We start from the raw sequence: 25,311 nt of genomic DNA, 5'->3' as shown, positions 1-25,311 counted from the left end.
AAGCTCACGGGCAAACGTGGGGACGTGGAGGCAAAATGACAAAATAATTAATCAGAATACCTAGCAAAAGTTTATCCTGCTCCAAGCTCATGGACACCTCCTACTCACACTCTCCGTCTCTGCAAGATTCGGAAGGGAATGATTCAGATTTATCTCGGCACAGCTACTAGAAGACAGACGGGTTGCTCACGTCACATCTACGTCGTCAAGCTCAGTTTGAGTATGCGCGTCAGGAACGGAAGTCCTAAAAATCGCTAAAAATGGGCTGCACTTGTCTCAATTGAGTTCCAATGAGATGGCTCTGTCCACTTCTTATACTGTCTATGGCAAAGAGCCCATTCAAGTCCATTTCCCCATGCCGAGAAATCAAGGCACCAATCAGAAACGTTGAGGCGGGCTTTACACATGATGATCGCTCTGATTGGTTTTAGGTCTAGCCAGTGGTGGACAGTAACGAAGTAAATGTAATTCGTTACTGTACTTAAGTAGCTTTTTTGCGTATCTGTACTTTACTGAAGTATTTAAATTTGGGAAGACTTTTACTTTAACTCCACTACATTTCAAGGTCAAATATCGTACTTTTTACTCTACTACATTTTCAAAATCAGTCGTTCCTTTTTATTTATGAGTGGATAAAAACTTAACTGGTCAAACGAGCCACCTATTACAGTAGCCTGTGCACGCTTTGTTTTGAACTTGCCTTGGCGGTATCTACTAAGCGCGAACCAGAGCCGTTAAATATTCGAGTTGCGACCATAGACAGTATATAAGAGGTTGCGACACACACGGCTTGTTCGACTTGAACCGGCGCTGCACAGACCGATCAGTTTATGACATCAAAGTATAGAGCGAAATCGCGAGAGCGATTGAAAAGCATGCAGAGCCGTCTACTCTCCGCTCTTGTGGTATTTTAATGTCATTCACCGATTGGTCTGTGCAGTGTGCCGTTTCAAGTCGAACAAGCCAACTGTGATCTCGCCGCCGCGCGGTCACGTGATTCGTGTAGCTCTCAATAGTTCCAAACAATTTGTGTTGCCAATAATTTTAAGCGGGGCAGAGAGCAGCAGCTATTATTGCAGCAATTATCGGTAAATACTGACGCATAATGAACATTGCTTATTACCTTGACACTAAAATTACTTGCATATAATAGCTTTTTTTTTCTGAGGAGTAGCAGAAACACTGCATTAATACGTTTTGGTGTTTAATTTTGTAGGAAAATTGGCTGCTCCCATAATGTAGTGTGTATATATATATTCAATGGCATTGTGCAGGTTTATGCGAATGTATCATAACATTAGGATGTTTATAATTATGACCATAGATGCTTGTGAAAAATATGTACAGTAAATACTGTAAATGTATTATACCTTATGGGATCAGTCCCCTTCCGTCCAAAATTAAACACACAAAAAATGTATTCAATTCAAATATATATATATATATATATATATATATATATATATATATATAAATAGAGAGAGAGAGACTAATTATGTAATTAATGTCATTTTATTAATAGATTGATGTGCCAAGAGTGACAGAGTCTTCACGTAGACTGAGTTAAGCAAGAGTCTTGTGACAAAAATTACAATAGGACATTATAGTAATAAAAAAATCATAGTACTTGGATACTTAAGTACATTTGAAGGCAAATACTTTTGTACTTTTACTCAAGTGAATGTTTAAAGGCAGCACTTCTACTTTTACTTGAGTAATATTTTACCTTGAGTATCTTTACTTTAACTCAAGTACATGGTATGTGTACTTCGTCCACCACTGGGTCTAGCCTATCCAATTGCGCCCAGAGGCATTTGAGCGACGTCCACTCCGACGTCGATTGGTGAAGCGCTGCGCACCAACTTTTAAATGCATTATTATATTCAAATTGCAAACACATGAGGACAGTCTCCATGAAAGACCCACTGGCAGATGAACGTGCAACTACATTTCTCTCCGAAACGGTAGGAAATTAAATTAGATTTAATAGAGGATTTTAACTGTGACAAGATGATTGACAGGGCAGTTTACGTGACAGGATGCACGTGACAGATCCGTCTGATAAAGATGACGAAGTAGTATGTCCCAAAGTTGCCTACTTTTTTGCTACACATTCAAAAGTAAAAACATTTTCTTCACAAAAAGAGTACATATGGCGTAGTGTAACATAGGCGAATTGGGACGCAGCATATGGCTTTATGGTTTTAGGAGTTTTAGGTCTATCCAATTACGCCCAGAGGCATTTGAGCGATGTCCGTTGGTGACGCCCCTTTGGAAATGAGTTTTTAAAGGAGCTTTGCCAGACCATAACTCAGTTACTACTGAGAATGGTCTGGTTTTAACCAGGCTAAGTTAATACTGAATTAAGGGAAAAATCTACCCAAGTGGGGACGATTGGAGACGAGACCCAGGTAGTTAGACTAGGTGAGATATCCAAGTGAGGACGTCGCCAGGAGACGAGACCCAGGTACAGAGTTGGGTGTCCATTTGGAGACACCCCAGATAGTTAGGTGTAACACAAAACAGATGGTCAGTTCTGCCATTTGATTAAATTACTGGATTCTAATTTACAAACACAACTCTGTTCTTCTTGGACTGTGACACAAAGCAAATGGTCTCTGCCACTTGATAAAATTACTGTATTCTGATTCGCAAACACAGCTCTTTTCTTCCTGAGTAAACAAAGAAGCATCCTGTTTTACTGCTCGGATGAGACATGTGACCAGCAAAGGCGCCGCTGGGGTTTCCCTGGGATCCCCCATGACGCCTGACACCTTACAACAAGCCAACATTGTGTCACAGGCCGGGGTGGTCTCCCCCGCCCCCCCTATTGAGCGTTCCACCTCGAGGAGTTACCCAGAGACACCAACAGACCAGACAAGATAATCAGTATCAAAAATTGTATTTTATTGAATTAAAATAAGCTCAATCCTAAACTAAAATTTACAGGCTGATCCGCCTCTCCTCTTCGTCAGGCTGCGTGGGAAGTTCACACAGCGATTCCTCTTCGGACAGACAGAGGCAAGTAATGGAGCAGACACTGGTAAGGGTTCGCACAACAGTTCCTCTCGGCCAGAGGTAAGTAATAGAGCAGCACGGGTAAGGATTCACACCGCAGTTCCTCTTCGGCCGGGGGTAAGTAGTAGAGCAGACACTGGTAAGGATTCACACAGCAGTTCCTCTTCAGCCAACGGTAAGTAATGAAGCAGGCACTGGTAGGGGATCAACAAACAGGGGGGGGGGGGGGGGGGGGGAAATTACTCTTCTCACAGGACAGCATCAGTTAACTGAGTGTCACCTCTTTCAGGACGAGGGGGTAGGGCGGGGGACCAGGACCCTTTTTGGTGGGGAACCCGAACAGTATATAACAAACAGAAGGCAATAACCATCCGACGAAATGCGGTAGTTGGCAGTATGTGACGGGCAGGGTACCAGAGACTATGGGTGGGTGGCAGCAGACAGTGTCCCTCTTTTCACGGGACAACACCAGCTGACTGGATGTCACCTTCCTTTCACAGGCCGGCAGCAGTTGGGGTGCAGCGACGGACAATAGGATCCCCCCGCAGGGCAGCGATGACAGATAGCAGTTTCCCTATGTTCACAGAACAAAAGTGGTGAGTACAGAATCCAACAGTTACACTGAGTCTTCTTACCACAGGACAGCAATGGCAGGATGCAGCGGCGGATCTCAGGATCTCTTTCTGTTCATAGAACAACAATAGTGCGTACAGAATCCAGCAGTTACAACTGAGTCTTCTTACCACAGGACGGCAATGGCAGGATGCAGCGGCGGATATCAGGATCTCTTTCTCTCTGTTCATATTAATCCTTGGTCCCCCACCGGGCCGGACGGTCTCCGACCAAGCTTTAGAGTACTGGTAAAATCAAGCTTTCAAATACTCGTGCATGTATCAAACCACTTTAAATCTTCACACGTGCTCACTTCAATCATCAGACACTGCAATGACACACCACTTAAAAGTGAAAAGGGCACCTTCACCTCAGCTCGTCGGGCTGGCGGATCCGTAATTCAAAGCACACTCGCTCCTCCAAACTGCCGCCTCTGCCTCTCGTCTTCTCGTACCTCAGTCTTGATCAAGTCCGCTTTGCTTGCCTGCACCTCTCCTCTTCAAACTGCCGCTTCTCTCTTCTCAAGCCGCCGTGCACACTGAACACCAGACCGCCACACAACAGAGCATCTTTTCATAATGCCACTCTCCTCCGCTTCGGCCGAGGCCGAGCTCGCCAGCTGCCCGCTGCCTCCGTTCTGCCCTTCCGCTTTCCCGCACCCTTGAACGCTGCACGCCAAACGTTGAAATAGCCACTTCATAATTCACTGCAGCTGTCGCTCATCAACACAGGCAGCCATGACAGGCCACCGGAACCGGCCTGGTGTCCCGCCGGAACTGTTTCCCCAAGGGAACTCGTTCAGTTAATTATGGTTCCTAGTTGTCACTCCGTGACAATTGTTTAACCAGATGTTCGACCAAAGTCCACTGATTGTTGAACTCATCAATTCAAGAGACACGCACACACATACACTCCCCTGAGGGGAGGGGAGGGGACACGAGTTCACGACGCAGCTTGAACTTTGAATGACTCCGCACACAAACACACACACACACACACACACACACACACAGAAAGACTCGAGCTCTCATCCATGGCCACGTGTAGCAAAAGTACCCTGTTAAATGAATAAAATGTATTTCTTGTTGTGTTTCACGGTCTCCATATGACAAATTGCTATAACTATAAGCTTTCATGTATCTACATTTAGATTTAACATTTAGATTTAACATTTAGATTCAACATTTAGATTTAGATTTAACATTTAGATTTAACATTTAGATTTAACATTTAGATTTAACATTTAATATTTAGGTGTAACATTTAATATTTAGATTTAACTATTTAAAATATCTCTAAGTTGACAAATATAGTTGTAAATGTGCTAAAAAGTGACCGTCAAAAATTCATACCAGTTTTTTAAACATTGTTTGAAGCTAAATGTGACAAAACGTTGCTGTTATTTTCAGCGTGAGCCGCAAACGGCACCCCAAACGGCACCCCATAGCCTTTAGCTCCTTCAAAACACGGAACAACACTCTGTTCTGGGCAGTTCTTCGCCAGAGAGGTCAACTTCTTCACTACAGACTCCAACCGGAGTTCTTCGTTTGTTTTCTAATTTCGTTTTAATCGAAGTTTTTTTCTTTTCTTTTTATCTACCTCAGTTCGATATTTGTCCTTCGTTCAGTGTATTCACGAACGAAACTAATTTGAGACTAACCATCTTTCATACGGGCCATCTTTTGAATCTGTCTCATTGTTCCATAACTTGAAGTCCCTGAAAAATGATGATTTAAGCTACAAAGCTCTACTTGGTTTGACTATTGAGATATCTAAAGTGCCTTACACGGAAATATCATTCCTTGTGGCCAGAGGAAAGTTATTGTCGTGTTTACAGGCCAGTAAGTTTTGATAAGGAAGTCTCGCATAACAGTTCGCTGGACGGACAGACTGCGTGATAACTGAATTTGAATTACATGAAAATTTACCCTGATAATTGATATGATTTTACCGACCTATATGAATGGTTTCTACGAGCAATCGTGTTAATTATTCATATACGGTAAGTGTAGCATCCAGTCAATATTGAGAAGGCCAGAACTGATGGTTAAATGACCTTTATTGCCGTCCTTGTCTTTAACCAACATAAGAGCTGAGTAAAAACAAATAAACCATGCATTACCATTACATTTCGAACGTTACACAGCTTACATTACATTAGTTTCAATCCGATAGCATTACCAAATTATACATTTTACGATAAACATTTCAAGTGGGCTAGCTCAAACATATTTCTCATTAATTCTACAAACCTTGTTCCCCAATTGACCGAAGCTAAACCTTGTAGTTTTAACTGTTTTTCCGTGAACTCTTTCAGACTTTCCTTTCGTTCTTTCCGCCATTCGCCAGGCTCATTTATGTCACTATACTTCCGGTTCCTTTGGTTATCAAAATAAAAGCCCGATACCGTAATAATAAAACCTTACAGCGTAGCTATAATCAAAATAGTGCTTAACCACTCTGTTGGCCTTTACACTCCCACCAAATTATTTGCTGTTACACACATAAAAACAAAAATAATTTCTTTAAGTTACTTAACCAGAATACAGAAATAACCTTGTAAACATGTTACAACTGTAACTTCAACATTTCAATACACTTAAGCATTGTCAATTTACCTTTCACAATCTTCTAGTAGCAGAACTAACTTATGTACTGGGCGTTCTACTACAGACATTTTGTTCACACGTTGACCCCTTTTGGTGAGATTTCTGTCTGCAAAGCCTATTTTGACCTTTCTGACAAGTCCATCTGTATCTTTTACAGTGTCCAAGATTCGTCCAAGTTTCCACTGGGATCGTGGTTGCATTTCATCCTTGTCCATTACTATGTCGCCTATTTGCATGTTTCTTTTAGGCTTGTGCCATCTTTGTCTGACCATTATGTTCTGCAAGTACTCCCCTTTCCATCTGCTCCAAAATTGTTCGAGCAAGTACTGCACTTGACGCCATCGCTTTTGTGCATACAAGTCCTCCTTAACGAACTGTCCTGGGGGAGGCAGAGGAGTTGAGGTTTTCATTGTGACAAGATGATTTGGAGTTAGCGGCTCCAAACTGTTTGGATCATTGAGACTGTCTGTTGTAAGGGGCCGGCTGTTTACTATAGCAGCTGCTTCATACAAGAAGGTTCTGAGAGAAGAGTCGGTGAGTCGACCTGGTGTGAGAGCCAATGTTGCATTAAGAACGTTTCTCACAGTCCGTATCTGTCGTTCCCATACTCCACCTGCGTGACTAGCATGAGGTGTTTTTAGGACAAAATCACATTGTTTTTCTGCAAGGAAGGTTGTCAGTTTGTCAGTGTCAATTTCACCTGGTGCTGCACTCAGTTCGTTTTTGGCACCTACAAAGTTAGTACCCTGATCGCATTTTATTTGTCTGACAGAGCCTCTTAGAGCGATAAAGCATCTGAGTCCATTTATAAAAGTGTCCGTTGATAGGTCTTCTAACATTTCGACATGAATTGCACGTGAATAAAAGCATGTGAAAAGGAGGCCATACCTTTTATATTCTTTCCTGGCTTGTTTGGTCAGGAACGGTCCAAAAACGTCCATACCACAGTACGTGAAAGGCGGAGAGTGTTCAATTCTTTCTGTGGGTAAGTCTCTCATTTTTTGTCCTTCCACAGGTCTCCTTTGTTTCCGACAAAACACACACTGGCGAATGTAGGATGCAACCGTTTGACTCAACTTTGGAATCCAATAGCCATTGGATCGTATCTCATTCATTGTGAAGCCCTTTCCCTGATGATTGACCCTTTCGTGGCAGTGAGCAATTATCAGTTTTGTGACGTGATGTTCTCTGGGAATGATTGTTGGATGTTTAAATGAGCTGGGAAGAGATGAGTGATGGAGCCTTCCTCCCACCTTAAGCACATTGTCCTTGTCCAAGAGAACATCCAAGTTGTACATTTTGTTGTTCTTTGGAAGTTGTTTGCCTTTGTTTAATGTCTCTATTTCGTTTTGATATGCTTGTCTTTGTAAGTCTTTGATTATCACCATTTCTGTGTTTTGTCTTTCAGTTACAGTTGTGAGTGTCTTTGATTTGTCTTTGAGCAGGTATCGTCTGAGACGTGCGACTGCGCTAACTGCACGGGACCAGGATGAGAACTTTGTGAGCCGGTCACTAAGGCTTGTGTGTTCAACCGTTTCTGTGCTTAGTGTCTGTACCTTTCTCACCTCTGGGTCTCCTACTGTAAGTACAATGGTCTCTTTTGTTGGAAGCTGTATTTTCTTTTCCCACAGAAAGTGAGGGCCTGTGAACCAATTAGATGAAAGCAGTTCATTTACAGATGTGCCCCTGGATGCCATATCTGCTGGGTTTTCGCTGGTAGGCACATAAAACCATTGTTGCGGTGAGGTACTGTTGCGGATTTTCTGCACTCTATTAGCAACAAACGTGTGAAACCGCCTCGCATCGTTGTTTATGTATCCTAGAGTGACCTTTGAGTCTGTCCAGAAGAACTCCTCAACATTGTCATAGAGCAGTTCCTCTCTCAGCGTGTTACTTACAGCGACTGATACTGCGGCTGCGGTAAGCTCTAACCTTGGGATCGTGGCGACCTTTGTTGGAGAGACGCGTGCTTTGCCCATGATGAAGGTACAGTGGACATCTTCCCCTTTGTTTATGAGTCTGAGATAAGAACACTGTCCATATCCTGTGGTGCTTGCATCGGAAAAGTGGTGTATTTCTCTTTTTACCACTTCTCCAAAATCTGCAGGAACATAACATCTGCTGATTTGCACATTTTTTAGATTGTGTAGATCTCCTTTCCAGCACTCCCACCGTGGCTTAAGATGCTCAGGTAGCGGGTCGTCCCAGTCTGTTCCTTGACGACACATTTCTTGGAGAATCCCCTTTCCCTTGAGCACATAGGGAGCAATGAAGCCAAGGGGGTCATATATTGCTGCGACTGTGGACAAGATGCCACGCCTGGTTGGTGGTTGGTCCTTTAGTGTGATGTTGAATGTAAAGCAATCCTTCTCCACATTCCAATAAATGCCAAGTGCTCTTTCTGTCTGTGTTTCATTAAATGTCAAGTCCTTTGTTCTTGTATCTGTTGCATGCTCTGAAGCTGGAATGCTTTTTAAAACTTCAGAGTTGTTGGACACGAATTTGTGTAACCTTAGTCCACCCTTTGCACATAGTTCACGTGCTTCCTTTGCCAGTCGTACAGCATCCTTTACTGTCGCTGCGCTGGTGACTCCATCGTCTACATAGAAGTCTCTTGCTACGAACTGTGAGCCAACTGGATATGCAGAACTGTTCTCTTTGGCTAAATGTTTGAGTCCATAGTTCGCACAGCCGGGTGATGAAACGGCGCCAAAGAGGTGTACTGTCATCCTATACGCTTGTGGTTGGCTGTTCATATCTCCGTCTTTCCACCATACGAAGCGCAAGTAGTTGCGATCATTTTCTTTGACTTGGAACTGGTGGAACATTTTTTCAATGTCGCACATGAGAGCTACTTGGTGCTGTCTGAAGCGCACAAGCACACCAGTTAGGTTGTTGATCATGTCAGGACCGTTCAATAAATGCTCATTAAGACAGGTGCCCTTGTGTTTTGCAGAGCAGTCGAAGACCACACGCAACCTCTCAGGTTTCTTTGGATGATAGATGCCGTGGTGCGGTATGTACCATGTCTCTCCGGGTGGTCCATTATCATCAGTCTTTTCGGCATCACCTCTTTTGATGATGTCGCTCATGTATTTCATGTATTCCTTTTTGTATTTTTCATCTTTCAGGAATTTGCGTTTGAGCTGGTTTAGCCTGGTTTCAGCGAGTTGTCTGTTATCTGGCATTTGTGGTCTTTCTTTAAATGGTAATGGCATTTCAAAATGTCCATTTTCAGTTTGTGTTATGCCATGCTCAAGTTTCTGAAGGAATACTAAGTCCTCTTGCGACACAGTCTTTTCATTCCCGTCAGTCTCTTTGAAATCTCTCTCCAAAGCACGTATTGCATCTGCTGGAGTGGAGGGAGGGATTTCTTTAACAGTGATTCGGTGACAGAGACTGCTCGCCGAATCTGTTTCGTTGCATGGTTTTGAGTTGCCAACTACGCTCCATCCCAAATCAGTGTGAATGGCATAGGGCTCATTTTCTTTGCCTAAGATTACTTGTTTGGGCGCGAGAGCTCTAGGACAAGTATAACCTATGAGGAGACTTACTTCACAACTGAGGAGTGGAGGGACCTCGTCTACGATCGGTAGCAAGTGACTCCACTGTTTGGCTGTTTCACATGTAGGTATGTGTTCTCTGTTAGCAGGTATGTAATCCTTTGTGTATGCAGTGGGGAGCTTTATGACTGTGGCTGAGTTATAACCTCTCACTAAGAGATCAGACACCTTTCCACTGCTTACAACTGCATTTCTACCCATCATAGTAGTTAGTTTCAGCTTTACTGGACAAACATCTGCCTGCAGCTCATGTGTGACATCCTGATCAATGAATACAGTGTCGCTCTGTGTGTCTAATAACGCATAGACCAGTTTTTCCTTGAGTGGGTTAGTGGTAGTTGACAGCCACACTGGAACTATCATTGAGGTGCTGACTGACTGTTCAGATCTGGCAACATTAAGTGACATGGCTGTTGCTGTTTCAGGTGAGTTACCTTGAGCTGCATTGTTTGTGCTCACACGTGTTTCTCTTTGCAGACCGTTCCAGTAATTTTCATCGTGAAGACATGTCGGGTGTCGCTTTGTGCAAGTCTCACAAGTGAGGCGGCGTTTGCAGTCCTTAGCACTGTGTCCTTGTTTTAGACAGCCATAACAAAGTCTATTGTCTTTCACATGCTTCTTTCTGTTTTCTAGAGACATTTTCAAGAGGTCGGGGCACTTGTGAAGTTGATGGGTGCCTTGGCACATTGTGCATGGAGAGCTGTTAAGTGTTTTTGTTATTGTCGTTTTATCACTTTGTTCAGTTGTGTTTGTGTTAAATACACTTGCCTTGTTTCTTTTGATTTCCTTTGTGTTCCTTCTGTCGCTGTTTGTTTCAGTGCAGCGAAGTGCATAAATGGAGGTGACTGGGTTGCAGGCGACTTCGGCTTCTAATGAGAGGAAGGAGGCAAAAGCAATAAAACTTGGAAACTCGCCGCCCTCCATTAAAGTCTTTGTTACCTGCCTGTTCCATCTCGCGTTTATCCAGTCTGGTAGTTTGTGCAACAGTTTTTGGTTTTCTTCGCTGTCATTGAGTATTTGTAGCCCCTTTACATGAGGCATTGCAAGCATGCATGCATTTATGAAATCTGCAAATGCCCTTAGTCCATCAGCATCTCTAGACTGCACTTTAGGCCAGTTTGATAGCCTTTCTCTAAATGCCTTCTGAATCACGAATGGCTGGCCGTACCTTTGGTTTAGTTTGTCCCAAGCGTCCTTGTACGCCTCCTCATCGTTTCTAAAGAAAGTCCCTTCAAGGCATTTTCGAGCTGGGCCCGTTACATATCTTTTCAAATAGTACAACTTGTCTGCCGCAGAGATGCCCCTTTGTTCAATCAGTGATATGAAAGTGGATTTCCATTCAATAAAGCTTATTGGTTCGCCACTAAACACTGTTGGTTCTGGCGTGGGAAGTCTGTTCAGTTTAATGCTGTCCTGCACTGCTTGAGCTAGTTGAGTGACACTAGGGGGAGCTGTTTGCACAGGAATGAAAGAGAGTGCTGGGGTGGGCTGTTTGGGTGTGAAGTATGGGCTCACCTGTTCACTTTTAATTGACCGTACATCATCCACCTGTGATAACTCTCTGTCATATGCTTCAAACCTGGCTCGAGCTGCTTTCACGTCCTTCTGTGCTTTCAAGCGTTCCAACTCTGATGTTTGAGCTGCCATTTGTTTCTTGTGCTCCTCCTCTAGAGCTTTTATCCTTTCCTGTTGTCTTTGTTCCTCTAGTACGATCTCATATTCAGCCTCTTTTGCCGCTAGCTCTGCTGCTGCGTCGGCTCGTTTTGCTGTGAGCTGTGAAGCTGAGGACCGTTGGCTGCGATTTGATGCTGCGGTTGAGCCGTATATGGACTGGGCGTAGTCGTGCTCTAAAAGTGCACGTAAACGAGTTTTTTCGCGCTCTGCATCAAAATCCTCATCAACACCACTTAATCTTTCCAGAATTATCCTTAAGATGTCATGAGTTATTGCATCGCATGCATCAATCTTTCTCCTTATGTCAGATGATGGTGCCATTTGGTTTCTTATTTCTGAATATAACTTCAATACATCATTTCTCTTTTGCTCTATTATGTCTGCGAGTTCTGACATCTCCATGTCTGTGATATCTAACTTTAACCTTTCTCTTGTTTCGCGTACCTGTGTTTTCCATTGTTCATAAAGAGTTATTAGTCTTTTTTCCCTTTTACTCATTTCTTCCTTTTGGAATGTTATCATCCTTTCCGTTTGTACTTTAACTCTTTCAGAACGTCTTGGCAACTTTGACATGCTTTGAGCTTTGTCTTGAAGCTCTGTTAAGATTTGTTCTTTGCATGTGATTGAATCTTTAATGTTTTGTCTTTCCTCACTTTCGTCTTTAAGTGAGTCTTTTAAATCTTGAATTTCTTGTTGTAAATTTGTGATCTGTTCATTTATGTCCAATTGACTTACTGAAGCAGCCTGTGATTCTTCCATTTTGAGCACTTTTCTTGAACTGTTTTATTTTCTGACCAACTTCTGCCATCTGCTGGACGTCACGGGTATTGCCGTCGGGGGTATTGCCGTCGGATCTTGTAGCCCCGTTGTGCAGCGTGTGGCGGTGGTCAAGCTCTTACTGTAGCATCCAGTCAATATTGAGAAGGCCAGAACTGATGGTTAAATGACCTTTATTGCCGTCCTTGTCTTTAACCAACATAAGAGCTGAGTAAAAACAAATAAACCATGCATTACCATTACATTTCGAACGTTACACAGCTTACATTACATTAGTTTCAATCCGATAGCATTACCAAATTATACATTTTACGATAAACATTTCAAGTGGGCTAGCTCAAACATATTTCTCATTAATTCTACAAACCTTGTTCCCCAATTGACCGAAGCTAAACCTTGTAGTTTTAACTGTTTTTCCGTGAACTCTTTCAGACTTTCCTTTCGTTCTTTCCGCCATTCGCCAGGCTCATTTACGTCACTATACTTCCGGTTCCTTTGGTTATCAAAATAAAAGCCCGATACCGTAATAATAAAACCTTACAGCGTAGCTATAATCAAAATAGTGCTTAACCACTCTGTTGGCCTTTACAGTAAGGTTTAGCCTATTCCCTATTTGGGATAATTTAATTTGTGTATGCGATATATATATTCATCATCTTATGAATATTACCCCTCATTTGAGTTATTAAATTCCCTAAACAAGTCATTGTCGCTACATAGGTTTAGGAAAAAAAAATCTACCACAGTATCCATTTTCTAATAGAGACAGTTCAAGATTCAAACTACATGTGTGTAAAGCAAGAGAATCTCCTTGATTATTATCCATTAGCGCAGTACAAGATTAATGACATACCAGTGATTATTTTTCATCACTCTATCCCAGATTTGAAGAAACATGTTCGCATTAGGGGAGGATGTACGAGATGCTGTGTTGGCAGTCCTACCTGGGCTGCAAGAGGAGAAACTACTGTCTCTCCTGAACAAGTTGTGCCAACGGTTCCTGTGTTGTGATTCGACGGCAGCTTAGCGCACGTTGCCCGGAAAGGTCACGCCTCTTACCATAACTTGGAGATGCATGCGCTCAGGGAAGGCCAAACAAAGGTGATTTGACTCAAGATGAAAATAACAGTGTCTCGACGACATGGCGACAAACACACTCTACAAACACAACTCTTCCTCTTCTCCGTGGGAGAGCAACAAGACCACGCCCCCTTTTTTGTGTATTCCTGTGGGCGGAGGTTAGTCAAAAAACGGTTCTAGTGACGTCATTAAAGAAGGAAGTAGAGGGATGTAGTCCAAACAAGCCATTCGATGTAGGCGACTTCTGTTAAATAAAATATCTCGCTTGGCATTGAACTTTGAGCTTTATAATTTTACAGATATTATTTCCGAAGAATCCAAACCACTGATCTTCATAGAATGACATTATATAGATCAGTAATCCAAACGGACTGACTGACAACAGGGCTCCTGCTCACGGCGAATACGATTGCTTTGAACCACTTTTAATCTCACAATATTATACAGATATTATTACACACTAACTAAAGTTTGAAACATGGGATCACGAAGAACGGGACCTTTAAATTACTTAATACATTTTGCCTGTTGTATTTTAGTTTACATTTTTATAAAGTGTTTCTTCTATTTATTATTTTTAGGTGAAATTCTCACTGCAACCCAGTGGATGCTGAGTATTGAGGGTCAAGTGGTTATGAATCCACACCCCAATTTTATGGCTGGATTTGCTGCTTTGTTTGCAACTTACTACAACTTTAATCTGGTGTACCAGCACGAGGTATCCTGGACACTTGAATTTGTTCAAAGGTAACAGTTTACTTAAATATAAATGTGTATATGTTAAAGGATTAGTTCACCCAAAAATTAAAATTCTGTCATCAATTAAACAGGGGTGTCAAACTCATTTTCACTGAGGGCCACTTCAGCATTATGGCTGCCCTCAGAGGGCCGGTTGTAACTGTAAGACTTTTAAAATGTTAATATATTGTCTCTTTATTTGATTATTACTTATTTAAGTTACAAATATTGTATATGCATTTGCAGGGGTGTTTCTAGGTTTTAAAAACATCAGGGGATGAGCCCGAAACATCAGGAGCTGGGTAATAATGATTTGATACAGATAATATTGTATTATTGTATATATGCAGGGGCAAACTGGCTCAAAATTCAGCCCTGGCACTGTACTAGCCACACCAGCACACATTACCACACAGTCATGCGTATTCAAATGTGAGGTAGTTAGGGGGGTTCGGGGGCATGCTCCCCTGATAAAATTTGGATTTCTCTGACCTACATATGTGCATTTTAAGGTGTTTAAAGGCCACATTTTTTTGGGATAACAATAGCTTTAAAAGCATGTCAGTGGGCAGTAGCATAAATTATTTGTCAAGATAACAGATTCTTAAAAATGAGAATGAGGATAAATGTTGCAATGAATGATCCACACTACAAAATTGAAATGCAGAATGTTTCTGCTTATTGTTGACAATACACATATTCCAAACGGGAATGGCCTTAAATGAGAAATCTTTCAAGGATTATTTTGCATAGATGTTACATTTCAATCAAAAACCAGTGCAATCTTTTTAAAACTAATCAGTTTAAAGTTCAATTGTTCACTCCTAAAGACAGTCACTTGTCGCCACCTACTGGCTTAATGATGCAAGTGGTGCAAACACAGACAAGAGGAGTAGCCTCTCGCTGCATCCTGCGGTGGACATCCAACCCGGCCACATCCAAGTGTGACGTCAGAAGCCACCACGCCCATGCCCAAATTGGACACAGTCTCATTAACGTTAACATTTAAAAACAGGAAGAAGCATCGAGAAGAGAAGACGAAGGTAACTGCGAAACAAAATGCACGAAACACACTTGCGGTTTTAGTACGTTATAAACACTGTTCAACATAATACGAATTGAGTTGTATGAGAATGAGATGTTACCTGTTGAAAGCAGCTCTTATCACTTTAATAATAGTTTGTAATGAGGTCAGTGTGGTGCGGCTGATCACTTGACTAGCATGCCTGCTCCGCAATTAGCGCGAAAAGCCCACGATATGTAATATTGTCAAAATATCGATGTAATTCGAATCAATAAGATTTGATGATGTTGTTTTAGAAATATGAATTATCTTCAACTTACATATTTGGTCATTTAACTCCCCTGTGATGTCTCTTAACTGAGTTGTGTGTTACATTTGGCTGAGTGAATTTCTTATCAGTAACTACGTTAGATTCTCAACTGAGAATTTTGTTTTGTATACTATTACTATTATACTATTCTAACTGCATTATTACATCACCAATTTCATGTTGTTATTTGGATTAAGGGTAAATATGAAAAATATATTATTTCAGTGCTTATGTGTGACGTTACATCCTGTAAATCTTATTCTGCTCGTAAAGAATATGAGATTTGATTGTCACTCTGTCAGTTGTAAATACTGCATATTGAAAAAGTCATTGCTATGCAAAGAAGTTATGTATGTTTATGTAATGTGATGATTAACTGTTGTAATATGCATAAGTTTTATTATTGATTCATAGTAAATACAGTGACGGCAAGCCAGCCATCACATCAGCAGTCTTTCCTAACTATATTATACTTCTTTTCAGGAGTACTACAATTTTGAAAGCAAGTGACTGTTTGCCATGTCGGTAAGTAAAAATAAACTTTGGTTTGTATCCTAATCAAGTTATAGCGTACTGTTAACTGTCGGGCCAAAGGTTTGTATGAAATGGAATTAACAACTTAACGATAGCTAGGTTAAAACGTTTTGGTCTGATCACTTATCACTTACAACCCTTGCAAAGTAACTTGGTTGAGCAACTGAATCATTTCACTACATCTTACTTGATAACTCTGTGTATGTGGCAAATTATCTATGTATCCTTCTATCTATTCTAGATTAATGGAAAGATCACATAATTATTGTCATTGTCATGTTTTACAGCATCCTACACATTTTCAGTTCAAGCCTGATGCAGATCAATACTGCCTGGATGGGGGGTTCGAATGTCCCTGCTGCAGTTTTATGACTAAAGAGAAATTCTCATTTTCTATTCATCTTGAGAACCATATAAGTCATGCAGTGGAGCATGGAGGTATGGTGGGAGCATTTCTCTAGGTATTGATACATTTTTGTGGTTTTAAATCACAAATATGTTTGTATAATCTAAATATACTTGCATCTCAAAACGAAGACAAACAAGATGAGCTGTAGTTTCTTGAAGTAGAAACTACACTGAAGTGGGGCAGGGCTATTGTGAAAAAAAAACAAAAAAAACTTGATTTTTCCTTTTCAGAATGATTGACCGATTCGATTTCTTTAAATGTTTAACTAGTCAACGTAAAAATCACATAGCCCTACACTGAAGTGATGACATTGTTGTTACGTTTATTTATCTATTTCTGTGTTTTGCTAAACTTACTGTGTACACTCTGCACTGTTGATAACTTATTTGCTATAATTTTGCAGGTTACTTCATCTCAAAATGCAACAAACTGTGCAGGACCACAGCTCATTTTCATTGTCTGTACTGCAGCCAGACAGTAATACGGAAGGAACAATACATAAGCCATGTCTTCAAATGCTCTAAGACAGAAGTACTTGCAGCACCTACCCTATCTCCAGCTCTCTCTGTAGCTGCATGCCCGACACCCTGTCCCCCAGCTACTTTAGTTACCAAGGCTCCAGTCTCTACCCCCCTTTCCTCTGATCCTGGCTCCTTTGTACCATTCCCACCCCCACAAATACAAAGAAAGAGAGTGATGTCTTTAGTTTCTAACTCCCTTACCTCTGATCCTGGCTCCTTTGCACCACCCCCACCAAAAATTCAAAAGAAGACAAACACAGTCATGTGTCCTCATTGTGGACTGTTACTTAACAGACGAAATGTAAGGCTACACATTCTGAGACGACATACACCAATAAAAACGGACATTAGCGCTCTGAACCACCTTAAATCACAGTGTGTGGATTATAGAAATGGTGTCTATGCAGTAGCCAAAGCATTTTCAGCACCCAACACTCCAATACACATCATCAGAAAGACGTGGGGCTCAGAACAAAGAACAACATGTGAACTTGATATCTGCAGAATTAATACAGAATTTGCAGAAAGATCAAACATCCGTTCCTATGAGTGCCATCACCTTCGATCACTTGCATACTGCCCACCTGCCGGAAGGGAGATTTCCTTACTGACAGAGCAAGGTTTACAGACCATGGTTGATGATAGGTGGTTTGGAAAGGACAAGAAGGAGAGATGTTTGGCACGGCAGAGAGAGGCAATTGACGCAGGAGTCCCTCTCTCCTGCCTAGTGACCGTTTGTGGGCCCAGCTATAAAAAATACATTTCTGTGTTCGAGCCCACCATTTCCTACTACAGCAGGCTTGGTCGAGTCATGGTTACCTATGATGCCAAAACAATTTCTTGGCATTGTCCTTGTGCTAAACCAAGGCAGTCAGGTCTTCACAAAAATGTTGCAAAGTGGCACCTATTTGAAGTGGACAGGGCACTCTTCCGGAAAACCAGAAGTGTGGAGGAGGATAGTATTGCACAACATTTTCCCACCAATGTGGAAGGTTTTGAGGAAGAGGAAGGAGCCCAGTACCCACCCGAAGGCCAGAATCTGTCTCGGATGGTTAGGTACATCTTTGATAAAAAGAAACTACCTGCAGTCATCCCCTCAGATGTGTTAAACTCTTGTAATTTTCCTCTGAGCTTCACACCATCTGAAGCCTTTTGCACAGAATGTTCTGAGGTAATTCCACTAAGTGAACCATTGATCATCACATCAAAAGCCAAAATCCTGACGATGACCAATGTCATAGAAGGTTTGTTATGTTTTCTTTAAATTTATCATTAATTCAACATTTAATTCCTGTTTACATGTACTGTGAAGTGTTGATGACCATGATTGTCAGGGTCTTCCTCTCCACTTGTAGGCTTATTAACATCTCCATGCACTCATTTTAGTGTTTAATATATTAGGGTTGTACGGTAAAGCTGTGACAAAAAAATTGGTAACCTCTTTACTGGCACTTGATTTTGGTAGGAATATCAATGTACAGCAAACAGTGCTACAGATGTGGCATGGTATATCGATATCAGGAGTGGTGTGATGGTATCTATAATTTTGACGACCACATACTTCTGTCGATACACTTGTGCCATTTTCTACGCAACAGTCTCCAGGTAAAGAACCATGTTGTATTGAATTTGTCGTATAAAACAACAACAACAAATTATTTGTCATGAATATGTATTGTAAAGTCTACATAATGTGACCTCATATATTTGGCAGACTCACCAGGCTGTAGGAAGTGCAATTGAGGTCTTGGAGAGGACCTCGGGTAAAGCCTTTCCTTCAAAAACAAGGATCCTGCATGCCTACTTGAGTTTTGAGGCACTGTCCGACCACACCTACACTTTTGCATGCGTAACGTGTGGTTACCATCCAGTGTCCGTCGTAATGGACCTTCATAAGAAGGGTGTTTTTAGTATGCCTGGTGAGTCCACACATTTCAATTTTTTTTTTTACTCGTTTGTTATGTCATGTACATTGCATGTCCAACTTGGGTAAGACTGTTTTTTAGTGAGCAGCATTGAGGAACCACCAGAGGATTTTGATGGAAAGGTGAATGCTGAAGATTTCTGGGAGCGTGTTTCTCTGGAAATGATCAGCCGTGGCTTAGTTCCAAGTGAGTATGATTCCCTGATACAGCTGGTATCACATATTAGTGTTTGGTTTCTTTACTATGGAATGATGATAAAATATTCTATTAACAATTTCTTATTCAAAGACAATAAGGCAAACCCCTTTGTGGTTCGTCCGAGCTACCATAACTGGGCTCCATGGATTGGTCCTCACACAAGAAGCGGGAATCATCTTCTCAATACAGAATATCAGAAGGTGCATTCTCCTTATAGTGTGAAGGAGGAATCCGAGTTTACCCTCACAGAGGACCGGCTAACAGATGAGCTTCTAAAACTCAAGGTATTTGACTCATTAAATCATTTACTGTGAGCTAAGTCAGTTAATATATGTGTATTACTGAATCATACTATGTGTTAATTATTCAAATATCTAATGTTCATTATAGATAGAGGCAGTGCGTTCCTTATGTAGGGAGTGTGGCATCGACCCCAAGGGCTCGCGAATGGACTTGGTTGGACGACTGCAGCTAGAAATGAAAAACAGAGCCAGTTACGACAAGGTGTTTTCACAGATCTGGGGAGCATCTGGTATGTTATGTTGTATTACAGAGAAAAAACTTTTCAAACTTTACAAGCAGTTCTTTGTTTACGGTTCTTTCAAATGGGCCTGTGATTTGTGTTTTCCTTCAACAGGTGGATGGGCTGTGGTCACCTGTCCTTGTGCTGTGGTCTATGGGGTAAAATTTAACATCAGAGCTGAGAGCCCAAGGGACTTCACAGACCTTTTGTTTTCAATGAAACATTTTCCAAATATTTCATTGTATGATTTTGCCAGAGGGTTGGCAACACACACTAACATTAGAAAACCCGAAACCTTCCATCCTCATAGGGGCAGGCTGCTAGAGCCTACAGAGGAAAACATTCAGCTTGCAAATTCTGGGCAGATAAAAGTGAATTTACCGTGGCTACTCACAGAAAAGTCAGTGCCAGATGTAAATGGCCACCCTATAACAGGATCATCTGATCATTATGCCCTATACGATCGTTTCCATGAGGCTAATTCTAAGGACGCCAGGGATACCTTGCGCAAGGTGGAACTGGTCCCGGAGTTGTGTGGTTGGCTCAATAGCCAGTGTGCCGAACAGCTCTTCTCTGGAATGAGAAAAAATAACCATTTTCTCAATATGATGACTCCCTCCTCACACATCTTTCTGATGCGAAACATCTTGCATCACAACAACATCAACAAAAACTCCAGAACCATAGAGAACATGAAGACGAGACTGGGCATGGGAGTGGACATAGTGTTAAATTCCAATGGTCAGACAGTGTTGGGTATGTATTCCACCCTCATTCTTAAGTCTTAGTGGTAATGATATGATTGTGAATATTATATATTTATATATGTGTGTGTTTTTATTAAGGATGTTTGTTTATGTGTTTTAGGTGCAGCCATGGCTGTGAATTCTCCATCCTCCTCTTTTGATACTGCAGCAACTGGTGAGTAATGAGGGACTCATTCTGCTCTTCTATTGTCAAGTTCATTTTGTTTTTCTGTATGACAGAATGCAAATTTTATGGGTTTATAGGAACACATACAGTCATTTTCTGTTTTAGTTTCAGCAGAGTCAGTGCCCAAGCCATCGTCGCTCGCTGCGCCCAGTCCAGCGTCGCTCGCTGCGCCCAGTCCAGCGTCCCTCGCTGCGCCCAGTCCAGCGTCCCTCGCAGCGGCCAGTCCAGCGTCCCTCGCTGCGCCCAGTCCAGCGTCCCTCGCTGCGCCCAGTCCAGCGTCCCTCGCTGCGCCCAGTCCAGCGTCCCTCGCTGCGCCCAGTCCAGCGTCCCTCGCTGCGGCCAGTCCAGCGTCCCTCGCTGCGCCCAGTCCAGCGTCCCTCGCTGCGCCCAGTCCAGCGTCCCTCGCTGCGGCCAGTCCAGCGTCCCTCGCTGCGCCCAGTCCAGCGTCCCTCGCTGCGCCCAGTCCAGCGTCCCTCGCTGCACCCAGTCCAGCGTCCCTCGGCTTCTCAGGACTGAGTAAACCCTGGGAAAAAGAGTTTAATCCTATCCAGGACAAATTGGTAAGCTAATTATTAAAATGTGATATGTTTGGCAAGTCTCACGCTATTATCCGACAGTTAGTTATGGGTGTAACCGATATTTGATATATGATCTGTACAGGTTACACCCCACATTGTTCATGTTACCCACTCTGTAATTGATAAAAAAAATGCTTTTGACTGAATAACTTTAGAAGCTTTTAACAAAGAATGCCATGTATTTTGCTCTTGTACTAATAATAGTAATTTTCAGCTCAGCTATGTTCTGGACACGAGACGGCCTGGAGCGGAAATTATTATAAAAGAAGGGCCCACATGTCTCACCCGTGAAGAGTTTTGGAGCCTAGGGTTACAAAGATACATGGATTCCCAGGTGAGTAGTGGGAAGTTTGTTCAAAACTGTTTGTATTAGTTTTTTAATGAATAATGATAGTTGGATGAATTTAATGATAGTCTTTTATATTTTATTTGGTTGTTTGTTTGTAGATTGGGAATGCCTGCTTTAAATTGATCCATGAAGCAGCTCAGCAACACGTATGTAACTTCTATATATGTATTATAAATACACAAGACCAAAGCCTAAATTAAACATAATTTATCAGTTACTATATTCTTTCATATTATTGTCTACTCTCAAAATAGTTATAAACTTTTTACTTTATAATATATTTACTGAATTTTTTTACTTTAGGGAAAAGACATATATATAGAGAACATGTACGTAGTTCCTACATGGAAGCATACACCAAATAACGTGGTTGTCAACTTTCCAGTAAGTATGCAAAAAGTACAATATGTATGTGGTTCCAAAAATTTAGATCTGCATAATGACAAGACATTTGATTAATGTTAGGAGGATGTTGACATGAAAGACTTGTTGGTGTTTCCGGCATGGACAGACTCAATTGGGCCAGAACACTTCGTTCTCTGTGTAAGGGATTGGTACTGTTCCAAGATACTAGATTGTACATGTAGTGGTTATTGTTAAATCATGTAAATTCAAATTGTGAATTCCATTTTTTTTTTTTAACGACTGGTACAATGTTGTGTATCTTTTACCAAATACCACATTATAGGTCATGAAGCCACTCATGAGAGAGATGTTCTTTTTAGACTCGCATTACACATTGCATGAGTCTGGATTTGGTGATGCTGATTACAGAGCCATTTTTAGGTTCACAAATGAGGCATACTGTTTGAAATGTTCATATAGCAATTTATACTTTGGCTATGTTCTTGTAGCCTGTACTGATATATTTCGGCTATGTTCTTATAGCCTGTACTGATACATTTCGGCTATGTTCTTATAGCCTGTACTGATATATTTCGGCTACGTTCTTATAGCCTGTACTGATATATTTCGGCTATGTTCTTATAGCCTGTACTGATATATTTCGGCTACGTTCTTATAGCCTGTACTGATATATTTCGGCTACGTTCTTATAGCCTGTACTGATATATTTCGGCTATGTTCTTATAGCCTGTACTGATATATTTCGGCTACGTTCTTATAGCCTGTACTGATATATTTCGGCTACGTTCTTATAGCCTGTACTGATATATTTCGGCTATGTTCTTATAGCCTGTACTGATATATTTCGGCTACGTTCTTATAGCCTGTACTGATATATTTTGGCTACGTTCTTATAGCCTGTACTGATATATTTCGGCTACGTTCTTATAGCCTGTACTGATATATTTCGGCTACATTCTTATCCTTTTTTTTTTTTTTCTGTAGAAATCTTGCACAAAAAATTGATCCTGGGAGCTGGACTGAAAAGACTGGACATGATATTGCGGTGATTAATAAATGCATATTTAGCTACTCCAAACAAATATTATTATATCCCATATTCTGCATATCATAGATGCAATAATGTAACCGAGATGGTAATGCTTTCATCTATTTGACATGTATGTTACCTTTTTTGTTGCTTTTAGGGATTGCCACACCAGATCTGTGGAAATGACTGTGGGATTTTCATGCTTATGGTAAGGTCAGTTTATTTGGCAAGTCTGTACAAGTTTCTGTCAACATTGTGAATAAAATGTTTTCTGTCTTTTATATTTCAGTATACCCTTTGCATTGTGACAGGTGTGGGGTTTGACTTCGAGGAGGTTAGTTGATTTAAAAAAAATGTTAAAGGAAATTTCTCACTTTACATGTTGTCTGAGTGCACACTCTTCATCAAGAAGAAAATGGATACATTATGAACTGAAGATTCTCCTCATCACTGTCACACATCTTTCAGATGGACATGCCTTCCATTCGAAAGTGGTGGTGTCTCCTTCTGATGGAGCGCTTCAAAATAGAAGGGTATGACACCACTAAACAATATGTGTATATTCATTTCTGTAACTTTTGCTGGTTTTAATACCTTGTGCTGTTTTTTTATTACATTTGTTATGTTTTCATTTACAGTCTATTGTTAATTTCGTGCCTTGGCTTATTTATTAAAATCGCCATGTTCACTAGATATGAATAATGACTATCATCCATTTAGCTTCATGTAAGTAAGGTAAATAGGTAATGTTTACAATAGTTTCCTCACTCTGTATGCAGCTGCAACTATATGGTACCATGGTCACAATTGTTTATAGGAATTGCATTCATTTTGGTGAACAAACAGACTGGAACTACCTTCCACTCAATCAGACATTTGTGTATGCTTTTGCCTATGCAATGCTAGATTAATCTTCTTAATGTTTGAAAGGCATGGTCAGCGGTTTGCCTTCTGGACTGATGAGGCCAGAAGCTTGGTCCAAGGAACTCTTCAGCCTGTCTACAGAGTGCCAAGACAGAAAGCCATCTCTGAGAAAGTCCCAGCCCACATTGAAGCTGTCAATGTCCGCACAGCTGAAGAAAAGAAAATAGTGGACTTTATTGTGAAGTTACAGGGATCTGAGGAACATTTGGTGGTACTTTAACAATGTTCACATTTATTCATCTTTAAAGACTAACTCATAGTAAAGATTCTCCAAGGGCCAATGTTTTAATTAGGGAAAACATTAACATATTTTTTAACTATGCTGCAAATTATTGTATCTTTATCTTAAATGTATCAATTCCTTAAATAATTGCTTTTGTACCATGGTTTTACCCTAGGGTGTACTCAACGGGAAGCCATCTAAGTGGTTACATAAGGTAACTTCTTCCCGGGTGCCTGTCTACCTCGACAGTGAGGAACAACAGGACATCTTGTTCTCATATCTGAGAGGATTGCTGGATAGGATACCAACACAATTGAGCGTCACAGATGAAGTGCAGTTCATCTGTGGTGTACTTTTTCCAGAGGTATGCCGAACCATGTAATGTGTTTGTGTGTCCTGCTCCTGTGCTTACAAAATGTACTGTATAAACTGCATGCTAGCACTACTATACTATATAATGGTTTGCTGTTCAGTAGTGATATTATTGTATATTTATATTAACGTTTTTCATAGGCCATCATAAATGCCCTGGCTGTCCTCCGGGATGTCTCCTTACAGGAGGCGGAGCAGGTCTTCCTTTCTGGTCCGGATTATCATTGCAGGTCAGAGTAGATTATTAATTATTTTTGCACAATGCCCAGTGCACCCTTTTGTTACTGATATTTCTGTTAACACAACAGTGACTGTTCTCTGATAACTATTTCAGTGAAGTGGAAGATTTTAACAGACGAATTGACAAACAATTGAGGAAAGAAGGGAGACCATTCAATTGGTGGGTATTGCTCTTACATTTACACATTTGGAGTTTGGAATTAGACGTCAGTAACATGAATATTCTATTTGACTTTCTCTCTCTACAACTCCAACATTTCGAAAGTGTTAAATCAGAAATATATATTTCAGTTGAACATGTTAAACAAATTTCTATCATTTTTTTCTCTCTCTCTCTCTCTCTCTCTCTCTCTCTCTCTCTCTCTCACTCTCAGAGTTGAAGCCATTCTTGCAGCAGCTGGTGGAAAAGGGGATCTTTTTGGTGCTTTTGTTCTAGCACAATATTTTGATGTAAACTTGATGTATTAACACAAAATATTAAATTAAAATATTAATTTGTGACCAAGATATTTTGAACTATGATGATATTTTGATGTTATATTTTGATATGTTAAACTCATAAAACCTGTACAGAAGGGGAAGCGAGAGATTAACTGGTTTTTATGTATTAAAATATTGTGCAAAAGGTCATTTATTTCAGTAATTCAACATAGCTGTAAGCCATAATCATCAAATTTATAACACATAAAGGCTTGAAATATCTCACTTTGCATGTAATGAGTCTATATTATATATTAGTATCAGCTTTTAGTTGAATTACTGAAATAAATGAACTTTTGCA

The 25,311-nt window shown here is 41.0% G+C and overlaps 1 protein-coding gene and 1 long non-coding RNA gene across 2 annotated transcripts; both read left to right on the top strand.

Annotated features, from left to right (window-relative positions):
• Positions 1 to 15,551: 15,551 nt before the first annotated feature.
• LOC309474605 (uncharacterized protein) lies at positions 15,552 to 24,300 on the top strand (the record flags this gene model as incomplete). Its single annotated transcript, XM_082137145.1, has 19 exons — positions 15,552 to 15,930; positions 16,227 to 16,377; positions 16,752 to 18,113; positions 18,335 to 18,474; positions 18,584 to 18,788; positions 18,876 to 18,980; positions 19,083 to 19,276; positions 19,383 to 19,524; positions 19,630 to 20,271; positions 20,383 to 20,436; positions 20,554 to 21,008; positions 21,241 to 21,360; positions 21,474 to 21,521; positions 21,679 to 21,759; positions 22,929 to 22,979; positions 23,061 to 23,105; positions 23,240 to 23,304; positions 23,702 to 23,906; positions 24,094 to 24,300. The coding sequence occupies exons 1-19, from the start codon at positions 15,925 to 15,927 to the stop codon at positions 24,298 to 24,300; spliced, it is 4,278 nt and encodes a 1,425-aa protein (XP_081993271.1). The 5' UTR covers positions 15,552 to 15,924.
• A 53-nt stretch (positions 24,301 to 24,353) lies between these two features.
• Positions 24,354 to 25,037, top strand: LOC309482021. Its single transcript, XR_014200171.1, has 3 exons — positions 24,354 to 24,520; positions 24,625 to 24,690; positions 24,905 to 25,037. It is a non-coding gene; the product is annotated as an uncharacterized lncRNA (long non-coding RNA).
• Positions 25,038 to 25,311: the final 274 nt, after the last annotated feature.

Source organism: Leuciscus leuciscus, assembly GCF_965113295.1.
Source record: "Leuciscus leuciscus genome assembly, chromosome: 1".
NCBI classification, from domain to species: Eukaryota; Metazoa; Chordata; class Actinopteri; order Cypriniformes; family Leuciscidae; genus Leuciscus; species Leuciscus leuciscus.
The sequence above is the reverse complement of the archived record's forward strand: the minus strand, read 5'-3'. Positions and strand labels throughout refer to the sequence as shown.